This window comes from Lissotriton vulgaris, chromosome 2_1, assembly GCF_964263255.1.
Source record: "Lissotriton vulgaris chromosome 2_1, aLisVul1.2, whole genome shotgun sequence".
Taxonomy (NCBI): Eukaryota; Metazoa; Chordata; class Amphibia; order Caudata; family Salamandridae; genus Lissotriton; species Lissotriton vulgaris.
Window position 1 is genome coordinate 1,840,358,991 of NC_141687.1, and position 19,017 is coordinate 1,840,378,007.

Sequence of the window (19,017 nt, forward strand, 5' to 3'; positions counted from 1 at the left end):
AATTATTGGCATGGATTCCTGTCCAAAGATAAATCTAATGCCAGTGGTACTAATGAAATCTCAGTAGGAGTAACTGGAAGTTGTATCTCCCATGAAAATGGCTGCACACAGATCAGATGGTGTTCAAAATGTTCATTTTAAGTTTGAATCACACAATTGTGTCAAGTGGGAAACCAGGTTTAGCACTTATGTTTACTGGTTCCACCCAGCCACATCTTGTGCTAGGAGAGATTGAAACTCATTGTCCTATTTCTTTTATGTCCTGTTAAGAATGTTCATGTCCTATTCACAGGTTAGTCTAACGCTCAGTGAGCTTTGCACATATTTGTCAGATATGCGTAGACTTTTTAGCTAGTGGAGCCTCTTGCAACAAGTTATCCAACCTCCATGAAACCGCTCAGTGTGGCGCTGCTGCATGAAAGTGATGGTCCTACTCTGTGCGTTGTTTGGGCTCTTAACTCAGATGTAAGAACAGTTACATATTTACCCTGGTCCAAAAAACTCTTGAGGAAAAAACCATGTCAGTGCTCAAAGGGTGTCAAGGCAGTGCTTACCATGTATTAGCCTCAGAATGTTAGCAGCAGTGTTCCGCTGTTCCTCTGATTTTCAAGAAAGAAAAATGAAGAAAAATTGTCATAAGGATATGTAGACTTCCGACAGATTAAGCACACCCCTACCCCTTTGAGCACTGCACTGCATGTGCAGATGCCCAAACACCACCACCCAGAATCACACTTTTGAGCACTCTTATACTAGCTAGGAAAATAAAGAGCTGGCTAGAAAAGTGAGTCTCCGCTAAATGAATGTCCTATGGTCACAGAGCTTGTGCAGGCAATCGTGTTACTTTTGTGACTCTAAACTGTGCAAGTCTTCCTTCCTTTGTGATATTTTATTTAAAATAAGGCTGCAGTAAGACTGCTGTATTTGGCCTGGGTTATGAGTACCAACGATTCAACAGAGGCCATAGCAAAGCCCATAATGTTAATAGATATGCACTTCTACAGAATGAAGAGTGTGCAACATGAAACACTATAGAGTCACAGTCATTATATTGTCTGATAATATGGATTAAACGCGTCCTGAGAGAATTTTTGGGGGGAACTATCATTCGTGTCTCCAGCTACCCTTACATTGCTTTTCTCAGTTTTTGGTTTTGATTCTTACTCTTCTCTTGTTAGGGGTGTCTTACAAAGCATCATATTTCTCTTACTTGTGTTGAGATTACATCACATTTCTCTTTCATGTGCTGCGATTACGTTTGCTTCCCAGGCCCTCTTCCTAGTTATGCTCTTCCTCTTTAAGAAGAGTATGGCTAGGCTCCAAGCTTCTGCTCGGCCTCCAATATGGAGTTCAGATCCTGTTGCAAATCCCCACAGGCACTGCATTTTTAATTACTTTCAGATCTTTCCTGCACTACTGTATAGAACTATTGTGGGAAAAAGTGTTCTCTTTTGGTCTTTAGTATGAAAGGCAATAGCTTTGGTCAGTTTCCTCTTTCCAGATTTTACTTGGTCTCACCAGGGGTTGCATCTGAGTATGCTGACCTTCGGCCTGCTCTAGCCTTTTAGGTGACAGAGGAGTGCTGAGGACAGTAGAAGACAATTCAGTTTACTTGGTGAAATATTATGGTGCTCTAGACTCCTATTACTGGGGAAAACTCTGTTGTCTCCTACATAATTTACTCTGTGACAATCCAGAGGTACCACAGCCAACATCCATACTGAGCTTAGTCTTATGATACAATTACTGTGTGCATCAGTACCTTAATACTGTTTATACTAACAGCCACCCAGAAGGCACCATAATGTGATCTCTTCATTAAGTTATCATGATCACCAAAATCACGCTAAGGATTGGCATTGCTTGGCATCAGTATCTCACTCCAGAAAGCGTTTAGGGCAGAGGCGAGACAGAAACCTCATCCTTGCTCAGCTGTGAAGGTCACACACTAATATTTCTTCGTCCTCTGTGTTCTCTGTAAAGATGAGGTAATATATACTGCTACTTGCAATAAATCTAGAACGGTTTGTTGCTCCTGGTCAAGAGCACAGAGGTCCTGTCCAGCCGATAGACAGACCTCTGCATCACAAATGCAAGAGACATGACCATGGTAGAGCTGTGGGCCTGTTCACTGCCCTGGGATTCCCATTTCAGTGTTTGGACCACTGATTCTTCCTGTTAGTGTGTGATGCCCTATTTTCCCAGTAAGCAAAGTTACATTCTCTTGACCACTTAGTTTTGGACATTTAGGTGACCCACATTCACCAGCTCCCTTGTGGGTCTTTTTTTCCCAGGGATTCCACAATATTGCGCCACGGTCTGGTCCTCATTGATATCCTTCGACTAATCTGGAGGATGCAACCTTCATGTCTCTTTGCTTCTACAAATGAAATACATGTTGATACCAGCTTAACAAGTGGTAGCGCTGGAAACTGTTTCTTAAGATGTCAAGTAGGGTTTTAGGCGATTGCTACCACACATGTGAGGGTGTTGTACATGCTGTGTCCCTTTCCCCTTATGGTTCCGTACCCTCACCAGTTCCTTTCATTCAAACAGCCCATGTAGTTCCAAATATTCTTCTATTGTGCTCACTGATGTTCTCCGCAGGGATCTTTACATAGTAATTCACAGAATGTTTCTCCATTTTTTTGATCTGGTACCTTCCTCGTATTTAGCTCGGGTAACCTATTCCACACCTTTCTGATTTACCACCAGGTACATTGTGTTACTTGCTGTTTGCAATAGCTCTTCTTGAGGGCCGCTGTTATTGTTTGGGGGAGCAGACATATGTTCACCCCTAGGCTTTGTGTGCTGCAATCCACTGAAACACTGGATGGTGTTCATGCAGATTAAGTCCCTCTATTCTGCAAGAGGCATTTGTATTTTGGTTATAGGCACTGCGTTCAAGGGGGGTGAGTATGGTGGCTTGGAAACCATGCATGGTACCAAGCTCCTTTTCTGCCATTTGGTCCATGGAGCATCCAGTCCGAAAACCATCTTCAGTTACCCTGAGCAAGTAACTCTGGGGATTAGGCAATTACCTAGTAGCATGATTGTTTTCTGCCGGTACCTGAATATTTGTTTAGACTGGATTTGGTTGGGAAGATCCAGGAAAGGAGCATCAAACATCTAGAAGTTGATGGCCTTCTAGGAACCAAACACTTTCTCTTAAAACAGTTGGGCCGAGTCCTACTTTTCGGCTGTGCTTGAAGATCATGCCCAGTGCTGTAATGTGGCACTGAGTCCGCCTCGCCTAGGTGTGGAGCTGCTAATTTGTGGAAACAAAAGAGTGAGCATGTGCCCTGCCTTGGGTTGTGGGTAAGCAGTTCGGTCTCAATCCATTTGTGGTTCTAAATTTGTATCTTTTTTTTGGGGGGGGGGGGGCTGTTGCAGAGCTTAGTTCCATGTCGTAGTATCAGCCTGAAAAAATCTGTCCGACTCCTCCTTCCATGCAGTTCAGCCTACCTCCTGCAGCATGAGGCTGCTGAAATGGGAAGCCCACAGAGTTGGTATTGTAAGCCTTATACCTCTGGATCCAAATACTGGCTTTACTGTGGGTTACCCAGCGGCCAGGGGAACATACTATAGCAGACTCGTGTAGTTTAAATCTTCAAAAGGACACCAAAACTAGTTTAAAATTGCCCACCTCAGAATATGATTTGCCACCAATAAACCACAAATATTAAGCCTCTTGGAGCTTTCTGTTTGATATCTATGGTTTGTTGACCACTGGCCTTCCAGTTGTAATGCGTTCAAGCTCACAACTATTTAAAGGCCTTTGTTCAATTCATTTGATGAAAGAAAGTGCTAATGTTTGTAGGCAACACAACAGTAAATATATATGTGATATACGCTAGGGAAAAACTCGTATCGTAGATGTGTTATTATGAACGATCTTTAGCATCTGCCCACCTAGTAGATTAACTAATCTCAAACGTACAACTCAACAAACTTCCAGAGACCGTATGAGCGCCAGGCGTACACCTATAGGTTCTTGGAAAAGTTCCTGTATACACTTACACTATTCTGTCTAAGGTCCAGCATATATTTCAGAGAATCTCTTTCCAAATTATCCTTGTTGCTCTTCTCATCATCCTAAGCTTGTTTCATGGCCTAGTGTCTGTTGTAGCGAAGGAGGTGTAGTCCTATCTGGGAGAGCTTAATTTCTCAACATGAAGGTTTGGATACTTCATCCCTCTCAGCCTCCCTAGATCTTTAAGGATAAGTGCCTGATTCCCGAGCAGTTCCGCAGCAGCCTTTAGGAAGTACATTTTCCAGCTATTCTAGGAGGTAGGAAGCAATATGCCAAGGTTCAATTAACACCTTCGCTGCTAAGGGTTTTCCCGTTCTGCGCTGAGAATTTGGAAAACCCATCCTATATGACGAGTTACCCTTGTCATCCGCACAGGGCAGGAAGCTCCATGACGAGCCCAGCTCGTCATTAGCTTCGAAGGGGTTAAAAAGCAAATCATTGTTCTGGTTGCGTCATTGGGCGATTATACTGCATCAGGAGCAACTTAATCACTTGTTTCTTCCTAAAAATAAAAAAATAGTCAGGCTTTCAAGTTTTGGCAAAGGGACTACAGAAAGGTTTTGGGGGGGTCTAAGTATTCAAAAACTGAACTACTAAATTGTATAGGTTAATACATCTTGTCACCAGTTTGGAAACCTCATCCTGTCGAAAATTAAAAAGTTTTCGTGACTGCTTCGCTCACAATCCCTTTTAACACAAGACTTCAGCAGGTTGCAATCTAGTCATATCTCTGTGGCATGTATATTATCCCCATGATTAGTAGCACTGTTGGCTAAAGGTGGTAAAAAAAGGCTGAAAATAAAGACATGATCCATAATTATTTTTCTTTCTTTTTCCTTGTCATATTTTTAGGGAATCTTTTTTGTTTTCAAATCCCAGTTTTGAAGCACACCATACCCTTAATGACCTGGGTGTGAGTAGGTACTGCATTACATGTGGCCTGTGGTACTACTTTTCAGTAGGGAGCTGTTTATGACTCAAACAGCTCTGAACAAGGAGGCATCTAAAGCAGTCCTTCCTGGTTCTCATACGTTATCTGCATGGTTTTATTCCAGTGACCGAAATATGTTGTGCTAGCTTTTGGGATAAAAAGTGCACCTTTTGTGCTTTAGAGACACATTCTGATTGAAGTATCTGCAAAAAGTACAGTTTGAGTTAAATCCTAAGTATGTGGTTGATATGTGTAGGATGCTGTTTTCTAGACCTGACAGACAATATTTTTGGCTAAATGTATTCCAAGTGACAAAGTAACTTCCATCCATGGCCATGCTGGATGTTTTTAGCACTCATGGCTCCCTCTGGTGCACCTTCGGGCCTCAAGGATTCGTAGAGGCATCCAGTCGGGTTATAGTCAGCGGCGATTTCCTCTGTGCCGTGTGAACCCTTGGAACCCGGCTTCGGTTCTACACCAACTCTGGTGTTTACTTCATTCCAGCTTCAAGATTTTAGCTAGTCCCTTCTTGTCGAAGCAGGTCCCAACATCGCCAGAGGAGGATCTGCTGCAGATACCAGAGTCTAACTCGCATCCAAATTAGTCTCAACCCCAACAGAGGTTGCTCTCTGACTCCACTCCAGCGACAAAACACTTCACTTACCAAGGAGCCACCCTTAGTTGCTCCAGCAGCTTTTCGGTTCAGGCTCTGACCACAGTTCGTCGCCACTTGGAGATGAGGGGCTAGATGATGTGGATGATTTACCTTCACATTATCATGATGACCGTTTATATATGGATTTACAGGAGGCTGGTGGGCTGAATATTTCACCTTGACAGCGTTGATTTCCCCTCGTGGGCTACCAGTGCTTCCTTTGCTGTAGTTATCTAATGTGCTTCCTAGGTCCTGGATTTAAAACTTCCTTCTGTTGAGGTTAAAACAAACGTACCTCCTGAAGTTCTGCTGCCTGAGTCATTTTCTTCTGAGCCCTTTTTACTGCTCTGCAAAGCTCTGACATCTTCTTAGGCACTTGGTCTAAACCTTGTTCTTGCTCACCAGTCAACTGACAGGTCGTCAGATGCCATAGACCGTTGCTTGGTAACTCTGATTTTCTTATTCTGCATCCTAAACCTTAAAGTTTAGTGGTCCAAAATTCCTTCAGCAATGTGAATCCGGATTCATTCCCCACGATTCCACCCGAAAGGGAGTAGAAAATGAATGCGGCATATGAGCAACAGATGTTCTCTTCAGCCTGCCCAGAGTTGAGGTCGGTCAATGCCAGTTGTCTACTAGGCTGTTGTACACATGCCCAGTGGGATACGGACTGCAATATCTTTCCTGTGGTCCCACAGTTCAGGGCCTCCTTGGGTCAAACCATTCAGACTGGTCAGGATGCCGCCGAAAACATAATTTGGGCTGTTATTGATACGACCGATTATTTGGCGCAAGCAATGGGCACTAATGTGGTGCTTTGTCACCATGCATGAATGATATCCACAAGCTTTCTAGATATATGCCTTTTGATGGATCCTGCCATTCTTAGTGACAAAGCTGATTGCAACTTTGAGCCGTTTAAGAAAAGCAGGACCACAGTACACTCTCTGAACCTAATATTTTCCATCCCTCTTCCCCGTGGCATCCACCTCCAAGCTGCTTTAGCTTGCTCATAGCATCAGTTAAACAACCACTACAGGGAGGGGCACGGTCTGGCATCTCTCTGGGTGGCTGTTCATCACATGACAGATAAGTCCTCCAGATTGTCCAGCAAGAAACTCTTTTTTTCTGACCCACAACAGCTTCCGCCCACATCAGAACAGTTGTCAAAGGATTATTTATCCATCTTACTACAAAAGGTACGAACTCTACTGTCCAAAGGGCCAACAAGATGGTGCAGGCCTCGAAAATAAGAGCAGGTTGTTACTACTATTTTCTCATGCTGAAGAACGATGGAGGAATTCGCCTTATGTTCGTCGTATTGTCATATACCTATACTTCAGGCCCACAAACATTACCTGCAGTCTAAGGTCGACCAAGAGTATTTTCAGTTTGCCATGCTTCCCTTCAGCCTTATCATCACACCTCGGGTGTTCTCGAAAAGGATAGTGATAGTTCCTGCTTATCTATGGAGATCGGGGAAAATAATTTTGCCCTACCTCGACGGCTGGCTGGCTGTTGAAGGCGGGCTCATTGCAGTTATTTGTTGACCATCTCCAGAAGGTGGAGACCCTACCGATATTGTTGGGGGTTATTCAAAGAGCCAAAGTTACACCCGACTTCTTCACAAATACTTCCTTATATAAGAGTTGTCTTGGACGGGGTGCCATTCAGGGCCTTTTCTCAGCCACAACGATCCAGGCATTTGTTCTATGGTCCTGATGTTCAGCATTGGTCCAGGGTTCAGTGAAAGTGGCTCTGAGACTTCTTGGTCTGTTGGCCTCATTTATCCTGCTTGTCCTCTTTGCCACGTGCCATGTGCATGCACTTCAGTGGGATCTAAAGTCTCAGTAGGAACTGCACTAAGGGAACTTTGCAGACGTCGTTCAGATTTCGGAGAAGTCTCCACAAGATCTGCAGTTGTGGCTGCTCGAATGCAATCTAACCAGTGTTAGCCCCTCTCCCTTCCCCACCCAAGGTTGGTGGTAGTGACTGATGCATTGCTTCTAGGCTGGGAAGGCCATCTGGTAGAGGTGGTAATCGGAGAGCTCTGGTCTCTGGCAGAAATCTGTCTCAACATAAATCACCTGGAGTGGTGGGCCATCCACCTGGTGCTTAAGGCCTTCCTGTTGCCCATCAAAGGAAGGCTGGCACAGGTTCACACTGACACCACCACTGCCAGGTGGTACTGCAGCAAGTAGGGCGGAGTAGGGTCCTGTAAAAAGATGCTGAACCTCTGGAATTCACAGGATTGTCAGGGTATTTCCCTGGCTGGAACCACCTTGCTGTATCTTTAAACACTAGAGCAAACAAGCTCAGACAGCGATGCCTGGTAGATCACGAATGGCTGTTGAACTCTGAGGTGGCGTAGGACATCTTCCTATAGTAGGGTGAATCTGGCTGGATCTTTGTGCCACTAGAACGCAGTGTCAAAACTTCTGTGCACTGGAATACCAAAGGACACTAAAGGATATGCATTCAGAATACAGTGGAGAATGGGACTCCCCCAAGTTCTGAAGAAGTTTAGGAATGACTCTGCCCAAGTCATGCTGGTGGATTCGGATTTGGCCAGGAGGGTGTGGTACCTGGAACTTCTGGGGTTTAGCATCTAGCCTCTAATCAAGAAGATCTTCTGACAGCAGCAGGGCAGGATTCTGCACTTGAATCCATGCAATCTACACCTCCACATGTGGAGATTGAGCATCATCAGTTGACTGCATTTGATTTGCCAACCAAAGTTGTGGCTGTTATTCTAGCTGCCGGGCACTCTTACTGTGAGGTCTATTTATGACAACGCCAGGAGAACTTTTTGGCCTGGTGTAGTATCCACAGAAGAGACCCTTTGCAAGCCACGCTGTTGGATGTTTTATTTGGTTTGTGTTTGGCACAGCGAGGCCTTGCAGTGGACACTATTAAAGGTTCATTATCTGCCCTTTCTGCCTTATTGTGTTTTCTGGACCCTTCAAGCCAATATACAGCTTCTTGCTGTCTGGGCTCTCAAAACTGTCTTTCTTATTGTAATGACTTCAGCTTGTCGTGTGAATGAGCTCCAGGCATCTCTTAGGTGGCAACTTGGGTGTCCATGCACACGTTCACAAAGCACTACTGACTTCACAGTGAGGTCCAACAGGAAAGTCATTTTGCCGATCAATCATGCAGGATGTTTTGCTGTGCCCACTCCATAGACCCTTCACCTTGGGGAGGTACTGCCTTATAATCTGTGGTGAGGAATCTGCGGTTAGTAGTATTCATCAAAAGAACAAGTTACCTACCTTTGGTAATGCCCTTTCTGGTGAATACCCTATGTAATGGCAGATTCCTTGCCACCCTCCCACTTCTCCATTCTGTGGCTTGTCATTTTTTTTACCAACTGAATCTTCCCAAATTAGAGATATCCAGCTCTGCTCGGTTAATTCCAAAAACAAAGCCAACTCAGACCTGCACAGGGCTACCTAGCACTGTGCTGGAACACAGCTGGGAAAATTCCGAATTTATTCTGGCACCCAGGAGAAATTCTTAAGGTAAGGAAACTGCAGTCAAAGTATCCACCAGAAAGATCGGTAGCGAAGGTAAGAAACCTGTCCATTTTGATCCTTTGGGAAGGTTGGGAGATTTCCTGGTTTACTTTCACTTGAGCACAGTTTTATCCAGATTTGCAAGATAATTGTCCCTCTATTTCAACACATTGAAGCTGGAAAATGTATAAAGAATATTTCTCTGCAAGTTTACCTTTTACAACGCACAAAGGTGAGTGTTTAGACTTTTTCTTTTTAACACAGTCTACCTTTGATTAGCTTTTTTATATACACAATTGTATTCCCAGTAAAATAATACTAATGCCCTCATCCTGTTTGCAGACAAAATTGTAAAATCAGGCACAAATAGGTGTTTACTTGCAATCTGACGAGGATTGTGTGCATTTCCACTTTTTCCCCAGTACAAATTCCTACAATTTCTAATTGGAGTAATTTTCTTTGAGGCAAAGGGGAACCAATTCAGAGTTTTGTAGCTCAGTTCATGAGAAAACATGGTGTTTGACCATGCTGCAAAACCCACACTCAATGTATGCCTCATACCAAACTTTATTAACTTTCTTTAACAGTGGAGGAGGTGGGATGACGTTGAGTGAGGGTTTACAGCAAGACATCAATCATTTTCTTAAATATATGTGAAAAGAAGCAGAGGTACTGTCTGAGGAAGCTGGGTGAAAGGCTGCCTGTTACATTTTTGTGTATTTAGTTTTGGGAGAAGGGGATCAAATCCATCAACAAGACATTTTTTGGCAGGAGGACACCATGCATTGGTCTCATGCAACTTTTCTCCTTTGAACAGTTTACCCATGAGAATAAGAGTCGACAAACTCGACCTGAGGAGTAGGTATGAATGACCTAGATTGTATCCACATCTTACCACCCACTGATATTATGGACAACTCAAACGCATGGCTTACTGGCTACAATGTTCCTTGAAACCCTGGGTATAAAGCCTCCTCATTGTACATACCAATCCATCTACAATTCTACATTTTGTGTTTGTTGCGCATGCGCCCATAATCTGGCCCCCGTTAGTTTGACTTATCTTTAACCATTCTGCACTTGTGAAACCATAATGTTGTTTGGTACTGTTTGTGTGACAGGAACACACTGTTTCATTTGATGCAGCAGATTTCCTGCCTATTTCATTCCCGCAATCCCCTCACGTTTTTTGTAGTTTGCTGACATTTTGTGCATTGTTGTTGCTTTTAAGTCTATGTATCCTTGTGTGCCTAAAAAGCTTCAGTATGTCTTCACTCTCAAACATCAGCCCGCAGGCTTGACTTATGTGAGGTAGTCTTTGACTTGTAAGAGAATCAGCTATTTCCCAGATCCACTGCAACAAAGGTTGGGTCTCAATGGTAGGTCAGGCGCTTCTTGCTCCAAGTGTCTGCGGCATATGTATCTGTTGTAAATTGCGATGCCTTACAAACATCTGCCATCTATCCACTTTTTTTTACTGCTTAAGTGTAATTCCGCCTAAGTCCGAATCTGGCACTCACTCTACTGGACACCTGGCCTTTCGCCAGTCTATTAGCACATATCCGGATTTCCCTATAGGGAGAGTCACTGGTGACAATCAATTTCGTGCCAGATCCGGATTCCACATAATTATGGATATTATCTACCATTTGTTTGCATAATTTGAGGATTTCAAAAAAATCATTGCTTGAAGCTCAAACGACTGAAGTTAGTAAAAAGACCGCACAGGTGGTGGGGTGAAGTGGTCACCTTGAATTTGCTGATTGCTGTATTCACGTTAAGCCGGTACTAATGAGTTGAAATGTTTGGCCATTCAGTATTAATGTGTATTAAAATGTTGCAATAGTGAAATAATACTTCTGTAGTGTGTGCAGCAGTATGCTACATAATTTAAATTTTCTTGTTGCAAAGTTTAGTCAACCCCATCGTTTAATTTGGTCTTTCCATTCCTATTCATTTTAAGTATGCCAAAGCCCCTGGAAAATTCTAAACATGCACACATACTTCTGTTTTTTGAGTGCTACTGATGGATGCCTGTGCTCTTCGCTCTGGTGTGTTACGCTGGCTAGACAGTGCAAACACGCACACAAATGCACACAGACTGGACAGCACGTCTATGGTAGGTCCCTACCCCTTAAACTTCATCATGCAGCGGCCAAACCTTGGCAACGTCTGCTTGAGCTGCTCTTCTAGCTGAAAAGGGCAAACAAAGAAAACATAAAGGGCTAATTAGTTGCCTCAGAAGGATATCTGACACCCATCTTAGTAAGCCTGTAATGCTATCAAGATGCTGTGAATGCCAATTGTACCTTTTGAAGTATAAAGGATGGATCAAAATGTGCATATTTGCAGAGTCATACAGCTAATTGTTTTTCAAGGCTCTCCCCCTTTATTGCATTTAACTTCTGTCTCTCTAGCCTGATCCACAGTCTGGCCCAATGTCAAATATTTTTCTTTACTTGCATTTCTATGTGCCAATAGTATGCATTGAAACATTATAACTGTTTTTACAATTTTCAATTAAGATATGTCTTGACCCCTTTAAAAATGCACTTTTAGAGTCCATTTGTTCATAGAGCTTGATGACTGGTACATTCTTCTTTGCTAGATATCTGTGGTTTAACTCTGCATCTTTCTTCAAGTAACTGTATTCCTTCCCCTTCCGGCCTAAACCCTGTTAGATCATGTTCTCCTAGATCAAGCAAGCACCATTTATTCTACTACTTTTGAACCACACTCCGACTCTGACCACAACCCAACTGAATTTATACCACGGTCCCTGCCACCAGAATTTTAAGTGGAGTCTTATCCCATCCAAAATAAGCCATTGTAGAAGCATGTTCCTACCTTAATGTCAATACATAGTCACTGAGAAGCTTGTATATTTCATCACATCATTGTTTAAAAGAGTAGGTGACAAATAAAAATGTATTTGTGGATTTGAAGCACTGAGGGGCTTCAGAATTTGAAGGAGAAGCTCTAAGCTTGGACGATATTGTAAAATGTCCAAGCCTGAATAAGGTGGTCGTGGTTACCCATCTTACCTAACAAGGTGAAAAGTCAAATTAGGCCCTCTTTTGAAAAACGTATTTGGACCCGTGTTAGCTGTCAAAATTACTTTGAAGATTCTTTCACATAAGCTTTCAATAGTAATTACAACCTGACTTCGAAACCTGACTATCAGGGTTCCACGATTGGTTGCACATTAGCAAATTCTGCAAGACCTCACAAGCACATACTCTCTAGCCATGTCCCAGATAAACTGTTCTCTCTCTCTATATATATATATATATATATATATATATATATATATATATATATATATATATATATATATATCACTATTCACCAAAGCAGGAGCACTCAGATTTTTAGTCTTTGCCCAAAACCATTGTGCAGAAACATCTACCAAAGGCAATAGAATATTGGAAGCAACACAACGCATTGTTTTCAACTACATGCAAAGATGGCAAAGACTAATGTAGAATATTCTTTGTGAACTAATAGTCCTTCTATGATTTCACCCAATAGGAGAGAGGCAAGCTGCTTTTAAATCGAAATGTGACATTAGCAACCCATACAAACATTGATAAAGGCGAGTATGCCGAAACGCTTCTGTTTAGGCTAGTACATCTATACTTGGAACCCGCTGAGTGCTCCGCCTTTGGTGAATAATTTGAATACGCGTTGCCACACGCACTACGGGGGCACCCATTCACGAAGAGTTCGACAGCAGTCCGTGGCAGTTTGGTGAATCATATATATATTCACTGAAAAAACCATATGTTTCAGGCCTTATATAGTTAGGAATTAGCTTTTAAAAAAATTATAAGTTTTAGGGGTGTTATAGTTAGCTGGACATTTCACTTATACAAAACCATTGATATTGCTCCTATATAGTTAGTTGTACTAACTATATTTCGCGCACGCGCAATCCACTGCTGATGATGTCACATATTACATCATTCATGACATGGTCAGTGACGTCACTGATGACATCTCAAATGAAATCAATGATGACATCACTGATGACATCATCCAGTGAATGTGGATTGCTTCGTTATTTAAATATGCATTATATATATAGCAATTTGCATTGAAGTATGAGTAGATATATAAAAATAAATATTTGGATGGAGGACTTTAACCCCTTAATTGCTGCCGTCGGCCAATGGCCGACGGCAGCACTACCTGCCCAGTGCTGCTGTCGGCCATTGGCCGACGGCGCCCCACCCGCGCACGGAAACACCCGCACCGCGGCGGAATTACCGCCGCCGTTAACGGGTTAACAATGTATAGTGTCTCACTAAATATAGTGGATAGTGACTAAACTGTGTGAATATCTGTATCACTTTGTCAGTTGTGTAAACTGGTTCTCCAGTTGGTTACTAGCTAGGTGAAAGTCTATATTAGTGATTGATTAGTTTATTGAGTATTTGTATGGGAGAGTGAATGTGTGTGTGGTTCGGTGGAGGGTGTGTGACTGCCCAAAGATGTGTGAATAGTTGATTCAGTAGATATATGAAGTTAAAACTACATGTTCTAATAGTTGTTTGGGTGAGTGAATATCTTTATGGGTGTGTTGATGAGCAAATATATTTCTTAATGGTACATGTCCAACAAACTAGAAAAATAAAAGGCAGTGTATGTGTCAGTTGTTTTATATAAATAAGTATACATAAGACTCAATGATTGTGTGAGTGACTGTATGGATAACTGTATACTTGCAATAATGATTTTATAATATACTAAATATGACTTACTATCTAAATGAATAGATGAAGTGGTGTTTGTATAAGTGTGTAGCTAAGTAAGTATGATCCATTGTTTGCATAAGTGAGTAGGATAACTTCATATGTGAATAGGTTGTGTGCTGGTGTGTAATGTCGATATAGGTGTATAAGTATTTTGGATAGTGTTCTATTGTTCATTGACAGCATGTATGAGTGAATCTACAGGTAAGTGATTAGATGTGTGTATACCTCTAGGAATCAATGAGTGGGTTTTTAGATACTTGTATTGCTGTGTCAATGGATTCAAATATGATACTCTGTATTTTACAAAGAGTGATGAAAGATTTTACTAGTGTATGAAAAGGTGTATGTGATTGTCACGTGGATGATCTCATCAGTGATGTCATCATTGATGTCATTTGAGATGTCATAAGTGATGTCACTGACCATGTCATGAATGATGTAATATGTGACATCATCAGCAGTGGACTGCGGGTGCGCGAAATATAGTTAGTACAACTAACTATATAGGAGCAATTTCAATGGTTTTGTTGTGTTTTTTGAGTGAATTTCAAAGGTTTTTTAAAAGCTAATTCCTAACTATATAAGGCCTGAAACCTATGTTTTTTTCAGTGAATTTGCAAGGTTTTTTTAAATGCTAATTCCTAACTATATAATGCCTGAAGCCTATGTTTTTTTCAGTGAATTTGCAAGGTTTTTTAAATGCTAATTCCTAACTATATAAGGCCTGAAACCTATGTTTTTTTCAGTAAATTTGCAAGGTTTTTTAAATGCTAATTCCTAACTATATAAGGCCTGAAACCTATGGTTTTTTAATTGAATTTGCAAGGTTTTTTAAATGACAATTTTTAAATGTATTAATTAGTTTTTTGTTATACTGATTTACTACAGTTTTGTAGGCAGGTGTTCAGAGGGCACGCCCCCTTTTTACAACACTCTGCAGCGCAACCCCTGGCGCGTTTGCAGATGAGGAACTAATTCCCCTTGCATACTGGGGGTCCCTGGGGAGCAACTAGGCCACCCGGAGCCTCCAGTATAAGCCAGGGGGCTGCATTGCAGAGAGGTGTAATGAGGCCACACCCTTTTTTACACCTCTCTGCAGCGCAACCCCTGGCGTGTTTGCAGAGTAGGAACTAATTCCCCTTGCATACTGGGGGTCCCTGGGGGCCAACTAGCCCATCAGGAGCCTCCAGTATGCGCCAAGGGGCTGCATTGCTTTGCCCCGGGGGTGGCGGTCCCCGGGGAAGTGTGGGGGGGATTGTGGTCCCCCCACACTTCTTTATCACTATGCCCCCGCGATTTGGTCCCCCCGGGGGGTAATTGTTTATAAAACAGACCAGGTTTAAAAAAAAAAAATGTGGTCCTTTTTTGTCCTTGTGGGTTTTTGTCCTTATGGGTTTTTTGTCCTTGCTTTTTTGCTTTTAATGCGCAGCCCCCTTGGTACTCTCCCAACATCGAGGTACCTCTTGAGCGAACTCGCCTCACACCACTTTGACTGTTCATGACGTTTTAATTTCTCTAACTCTTTGAAGACTGTCCGTATGTTGCTAGATTCGGCCTCACCTGGTTCCCCATTGGTTTCTCTGTTGTTCGTTTCGGTTTCCAACTCGTCCGAAAACATTTCTTGCGCGGCGATCTCCCGAGCTCTGCGTGCATCGCCTGACGTTGCTGTATTTTTAATGGGATTACTCTTTCTGTGCTGTCAAACACGCTGATGCTGATTCTTTTTGCACACGGAAAATAGACTTTCTCCTTGCTGGCGCTGGCGTTCACCAAGCCTTAATCAGATCAGCGCGCTTACCTCCCCTCTCCAGTACGCCAATCTTTTTGCGAATATAGTCAGCGACCTTACCGCAGTCACGGATCCCTCTCGGCACGGTGTCGGATCCTTGCCTGTTCAGCCGAACGGCGCATCGGATCCTCAATCCATGTCTCGGTCCCCGGTTACTGCAGGTCGCATACTTTCCACAGGTTTCTTTCCTTGCCTGCTATTGGCTGTTCTGGATGGCTTCACTCCTTCCCTTGAATGGAACTTGAAAGGTGCCCCCGGGGTCTCCGCCAAAACTGCACCTCGCTGCGAAGAATAACGGAGATTGTAGGGGACACAGTAGACCGCTTGCTGTGGAGCCTACTTGTAGAGGAGGGTGTCCATCACCGGCAACAGTCCAATGCCGGTATAATATCTGCAATACCTCGCAGCAGCAGCACTCCACCCATCAAGTGGAAATACGAGGCATGGACCAACTTGTTGCAGCATTCAATTATTTATTGTTCCCAAACAGCTTTGCCGCGACGCGTTTCGGCCGTCCCTGCGGCCTTGATCACATGATAATGCATTGTGCTCAGCTCATATTTAAAGTGGAAGTGCGCCACATGTTGTCATAGACATAGAAGTTATACTATCCGCATGAATGCGTTTAAAATGCTATGATTATTGAAAGAAGCAATTTGTATAAATACAATAAAATTCCCTTCAAAATACAGTTTCTATTTTCACGAAACATGTATAAGAAATTATCGAATTCATCAACCTATGCCCCCGCGATTTGGTCCCCCCGGGGGATAATTGTTTAAAAAACAGACCAGGTTTAAAAAAAAAATTGTCCTTTTTTGTCCTTGTGGGACCACCTGGGCAGGCCTAGGGTGTCAGGGTGTATCTACACTGCCCCCTTTTTGTGTTCTTTACGTTTGTTTTTTTGTTTTCTTTTGCCTTTGTCTATCGAGCACAAGATGGATGTCAACACTTCTTGGTTAGAAGTGTTGACAGCCAATGAGCATGCAGCTTTCTCGGGAAGGCATGCTGATTGGCTGCCACTGTCTGTCAACACTAGCACAAGATGGATGCCAACACTTCCAGGTTAGAAGTGTTGACAGCCAATGAGCATGCAGCTTTCTCGGGAAGGCATGCTGATTGGCTGCCACTGTCTGTCAACACTCCAAACCAGAAAGTCTTGGCAGCCATCTTGTGCCTTGGTAGAACCAAGGCACAAGAAAGCAGTGAAACCAAGGTGCACACCACGCAAAGGGAAGCACCCTGACCCCCCTAGGCCTGCTTAGGGGGTCCCACAAGAAATACGCGCACTGTACGCGTACCGTACAGAGTACAGTAAGCTTACAGTAAGCTTACTGTACTCTGTACAGTAAGCTTACTGTACTCTGTACGATATGCGTACCCCGCGATTTTTTTTTTTTAAATACATTTTTTTTTGGGCCTGGGGGGTCCTTGTAGGACCCCCTGAGCAGGCCTAGGGGTCAGGGTGCTTCTACCCTGCCCCCTTTTGGAGTTCTACACATTTGTTTTTCTGCTTTCCTGTGCCTCAGTCTACCGAGGCACAAGATGGCTGCCAACACTTTCTGGTTTGGAGTGTTGACAGACAGTTGACAGCCAATTTGCATTCAGCTCGTGTTCGGAACGGTAAGCTTAGAGTAAGCTTACAGTAAGCTGCTATAGATATATACATTTTTTCTCTTTTGATTTTCTTAGGAACTACTGGAGGGATTTTCACCAAATATAGAAAAGGCACTTCTGCATATCAGTCCCTACCATTTTGCCAAGTTTGGTGTAATTCGGTTCAGCCGTTCGGGCTGTAGCCGTGTCTAATCGTCCAATGGAAATTAACATGAGGAAAACATGTTTTGGGACCCCCCTTTTTTCTCGGCCCCCGCTTGACGAATCCCCCCAAAACTTTCAGGGAAGGAGCAGAACTGAGCTGGCCAAAATTTCGGAAAATTGCACGCAATTTCCTCAATCGACGCTAAAGTTATTCCCAATAGAATGTTGCAGATTTTCTATGGTTACTAGTTCCTAACTATATATACCTACTGGCGACATATATTTGTATATATATATATGTATATACAAATATATGAAACTTGCAATCCTGGCTCACCTTGTTGCCGATGAGTTCAGCCAGGTAGGGACCACCACTCGCAGAGACAAAATTGATTTTTCAATAAAGTGCTTTATTCGTGCCAATATTACACCATCTGTATCAGGCTAGTGCCTGCCATGACACATTTCAGACGTCTGGACGCGGCCTTGATCACATCAATGTATATATAACCATTCCATGTGGTTATTCTGCCCTATCTGTAGCTGTCAAACTACTCTGATGCAGCGTCAGTAAGGTGCCAGTCAACAGAAGCACACAGGTTGCCTATAATTTAATGTTGGTGCGGCATGCCTCAGTCTGGGGTTTTCTTCTTTACGCTGAAACTACATATTCGGTTTAGTTCTGACTTCATGGCACTCCCTCTCCCAGAAAACCAAATTAAATGCCAGAGCTGTGCTCCGTTGTACAGCTGCCCAGTCACCACTGTGGTACTAGCCAAGCAGATTCTAGGAGCAGAAGGATTGGGGATGAAGACAACACATCTCACAGGTAGCAGGAACAAAACTTTAGTGATCTCATGCAAACGGTTATAATAGGGTGCACGACTTTGCTCCACCAACTCTTTTATCCAGTTACCTCTTAGTGAGTCACTCTTAACTGACTGAACCAACTCATTCCACCCAAAAACCACAGCAAATGCACTTTGCCCCACGAATAATTAAAACGGGTACAGCATTCCTTTTTAACACATTTCTTTCTAAACTAGGAAATATTTTAAGTGCCCACGTCCAAGACGTGTCCTGAGTTTTTTGTAAATGTAAATGTATTTGAGCTTATATAGCGCACAGCTACCCGCAGTGGGTTTCCCGGCGCTTGCTTAGGGAACCCGTCCTGGTATTCCCCTGTGAGATAACCCCGGCAGGGTATCCACAAGGTGAAAGCCAGGCATCCCGCCGCGAGGGGCCGTTTCTAATCGCATGCCTGCTTTTCTGCCCTCACAATTCTTTGAAAGTTTGCAAGACTCAAAAAGGTGTCCTCAGTATTCCGAACGATTCCCCTTAGTGTGCCCTCCCACCTATACCCTAGTCCTCCACTGATCCATGGCAGCTTCTTACTGTATTCTCACCTCTGAAGTCGTTATGCAATCTGTTATCTCCACCTAAACACTGTGCATCATCACAAATAAAAGACCAACCCTAAGTAACCCCAGTAGAACATGGTTATGTTCCGTAAATAAAAAAAGAAGCTAGTGATAATTGATGTACAATTAGAATGATCAATTGTAGTCTTAAACAG

At 43.1% G+C, this 19,017-nt stretch overlaps 1 protein-coding gene across 4 annotated transcripts in view; it reads right to left on the reverse strand.

The window, feature by feature from the left end:
* Window positions 1-19,017, reverse strand: part of LCTL (lactase like) — a 160,214-nt gene that overhangs the window by 1,574 nt on the left and 139,623 nt on the right. Inside the window, exons 15-16 of one of the 4 annotated variants that reach the window (XM_086958002.1) lie at window positions 11,266-11,327; window positions 555-599 (exon numbers count right to left, since the gene is read on the reverse strand). The exons of 1 other annotated variant lie outside the window; for it this stretch is intronic. In XM_086958002.1, the coding sequence (XP_086814128.1) occupies window positions 11,269-11,327 (59 nt within the window). In that variant the 3' untranslated portion in view covers window positions 555-599; window positions 11,266-11,268. The remainder of the gene's footprint in view (window positions 1-554; window positions 600-11,265; window positions 11,328-19,017) is intronic. 2 more of the 4 variants (XM_086958000.1, XM_086958003.1) reach the window with 2 other exon arrangements.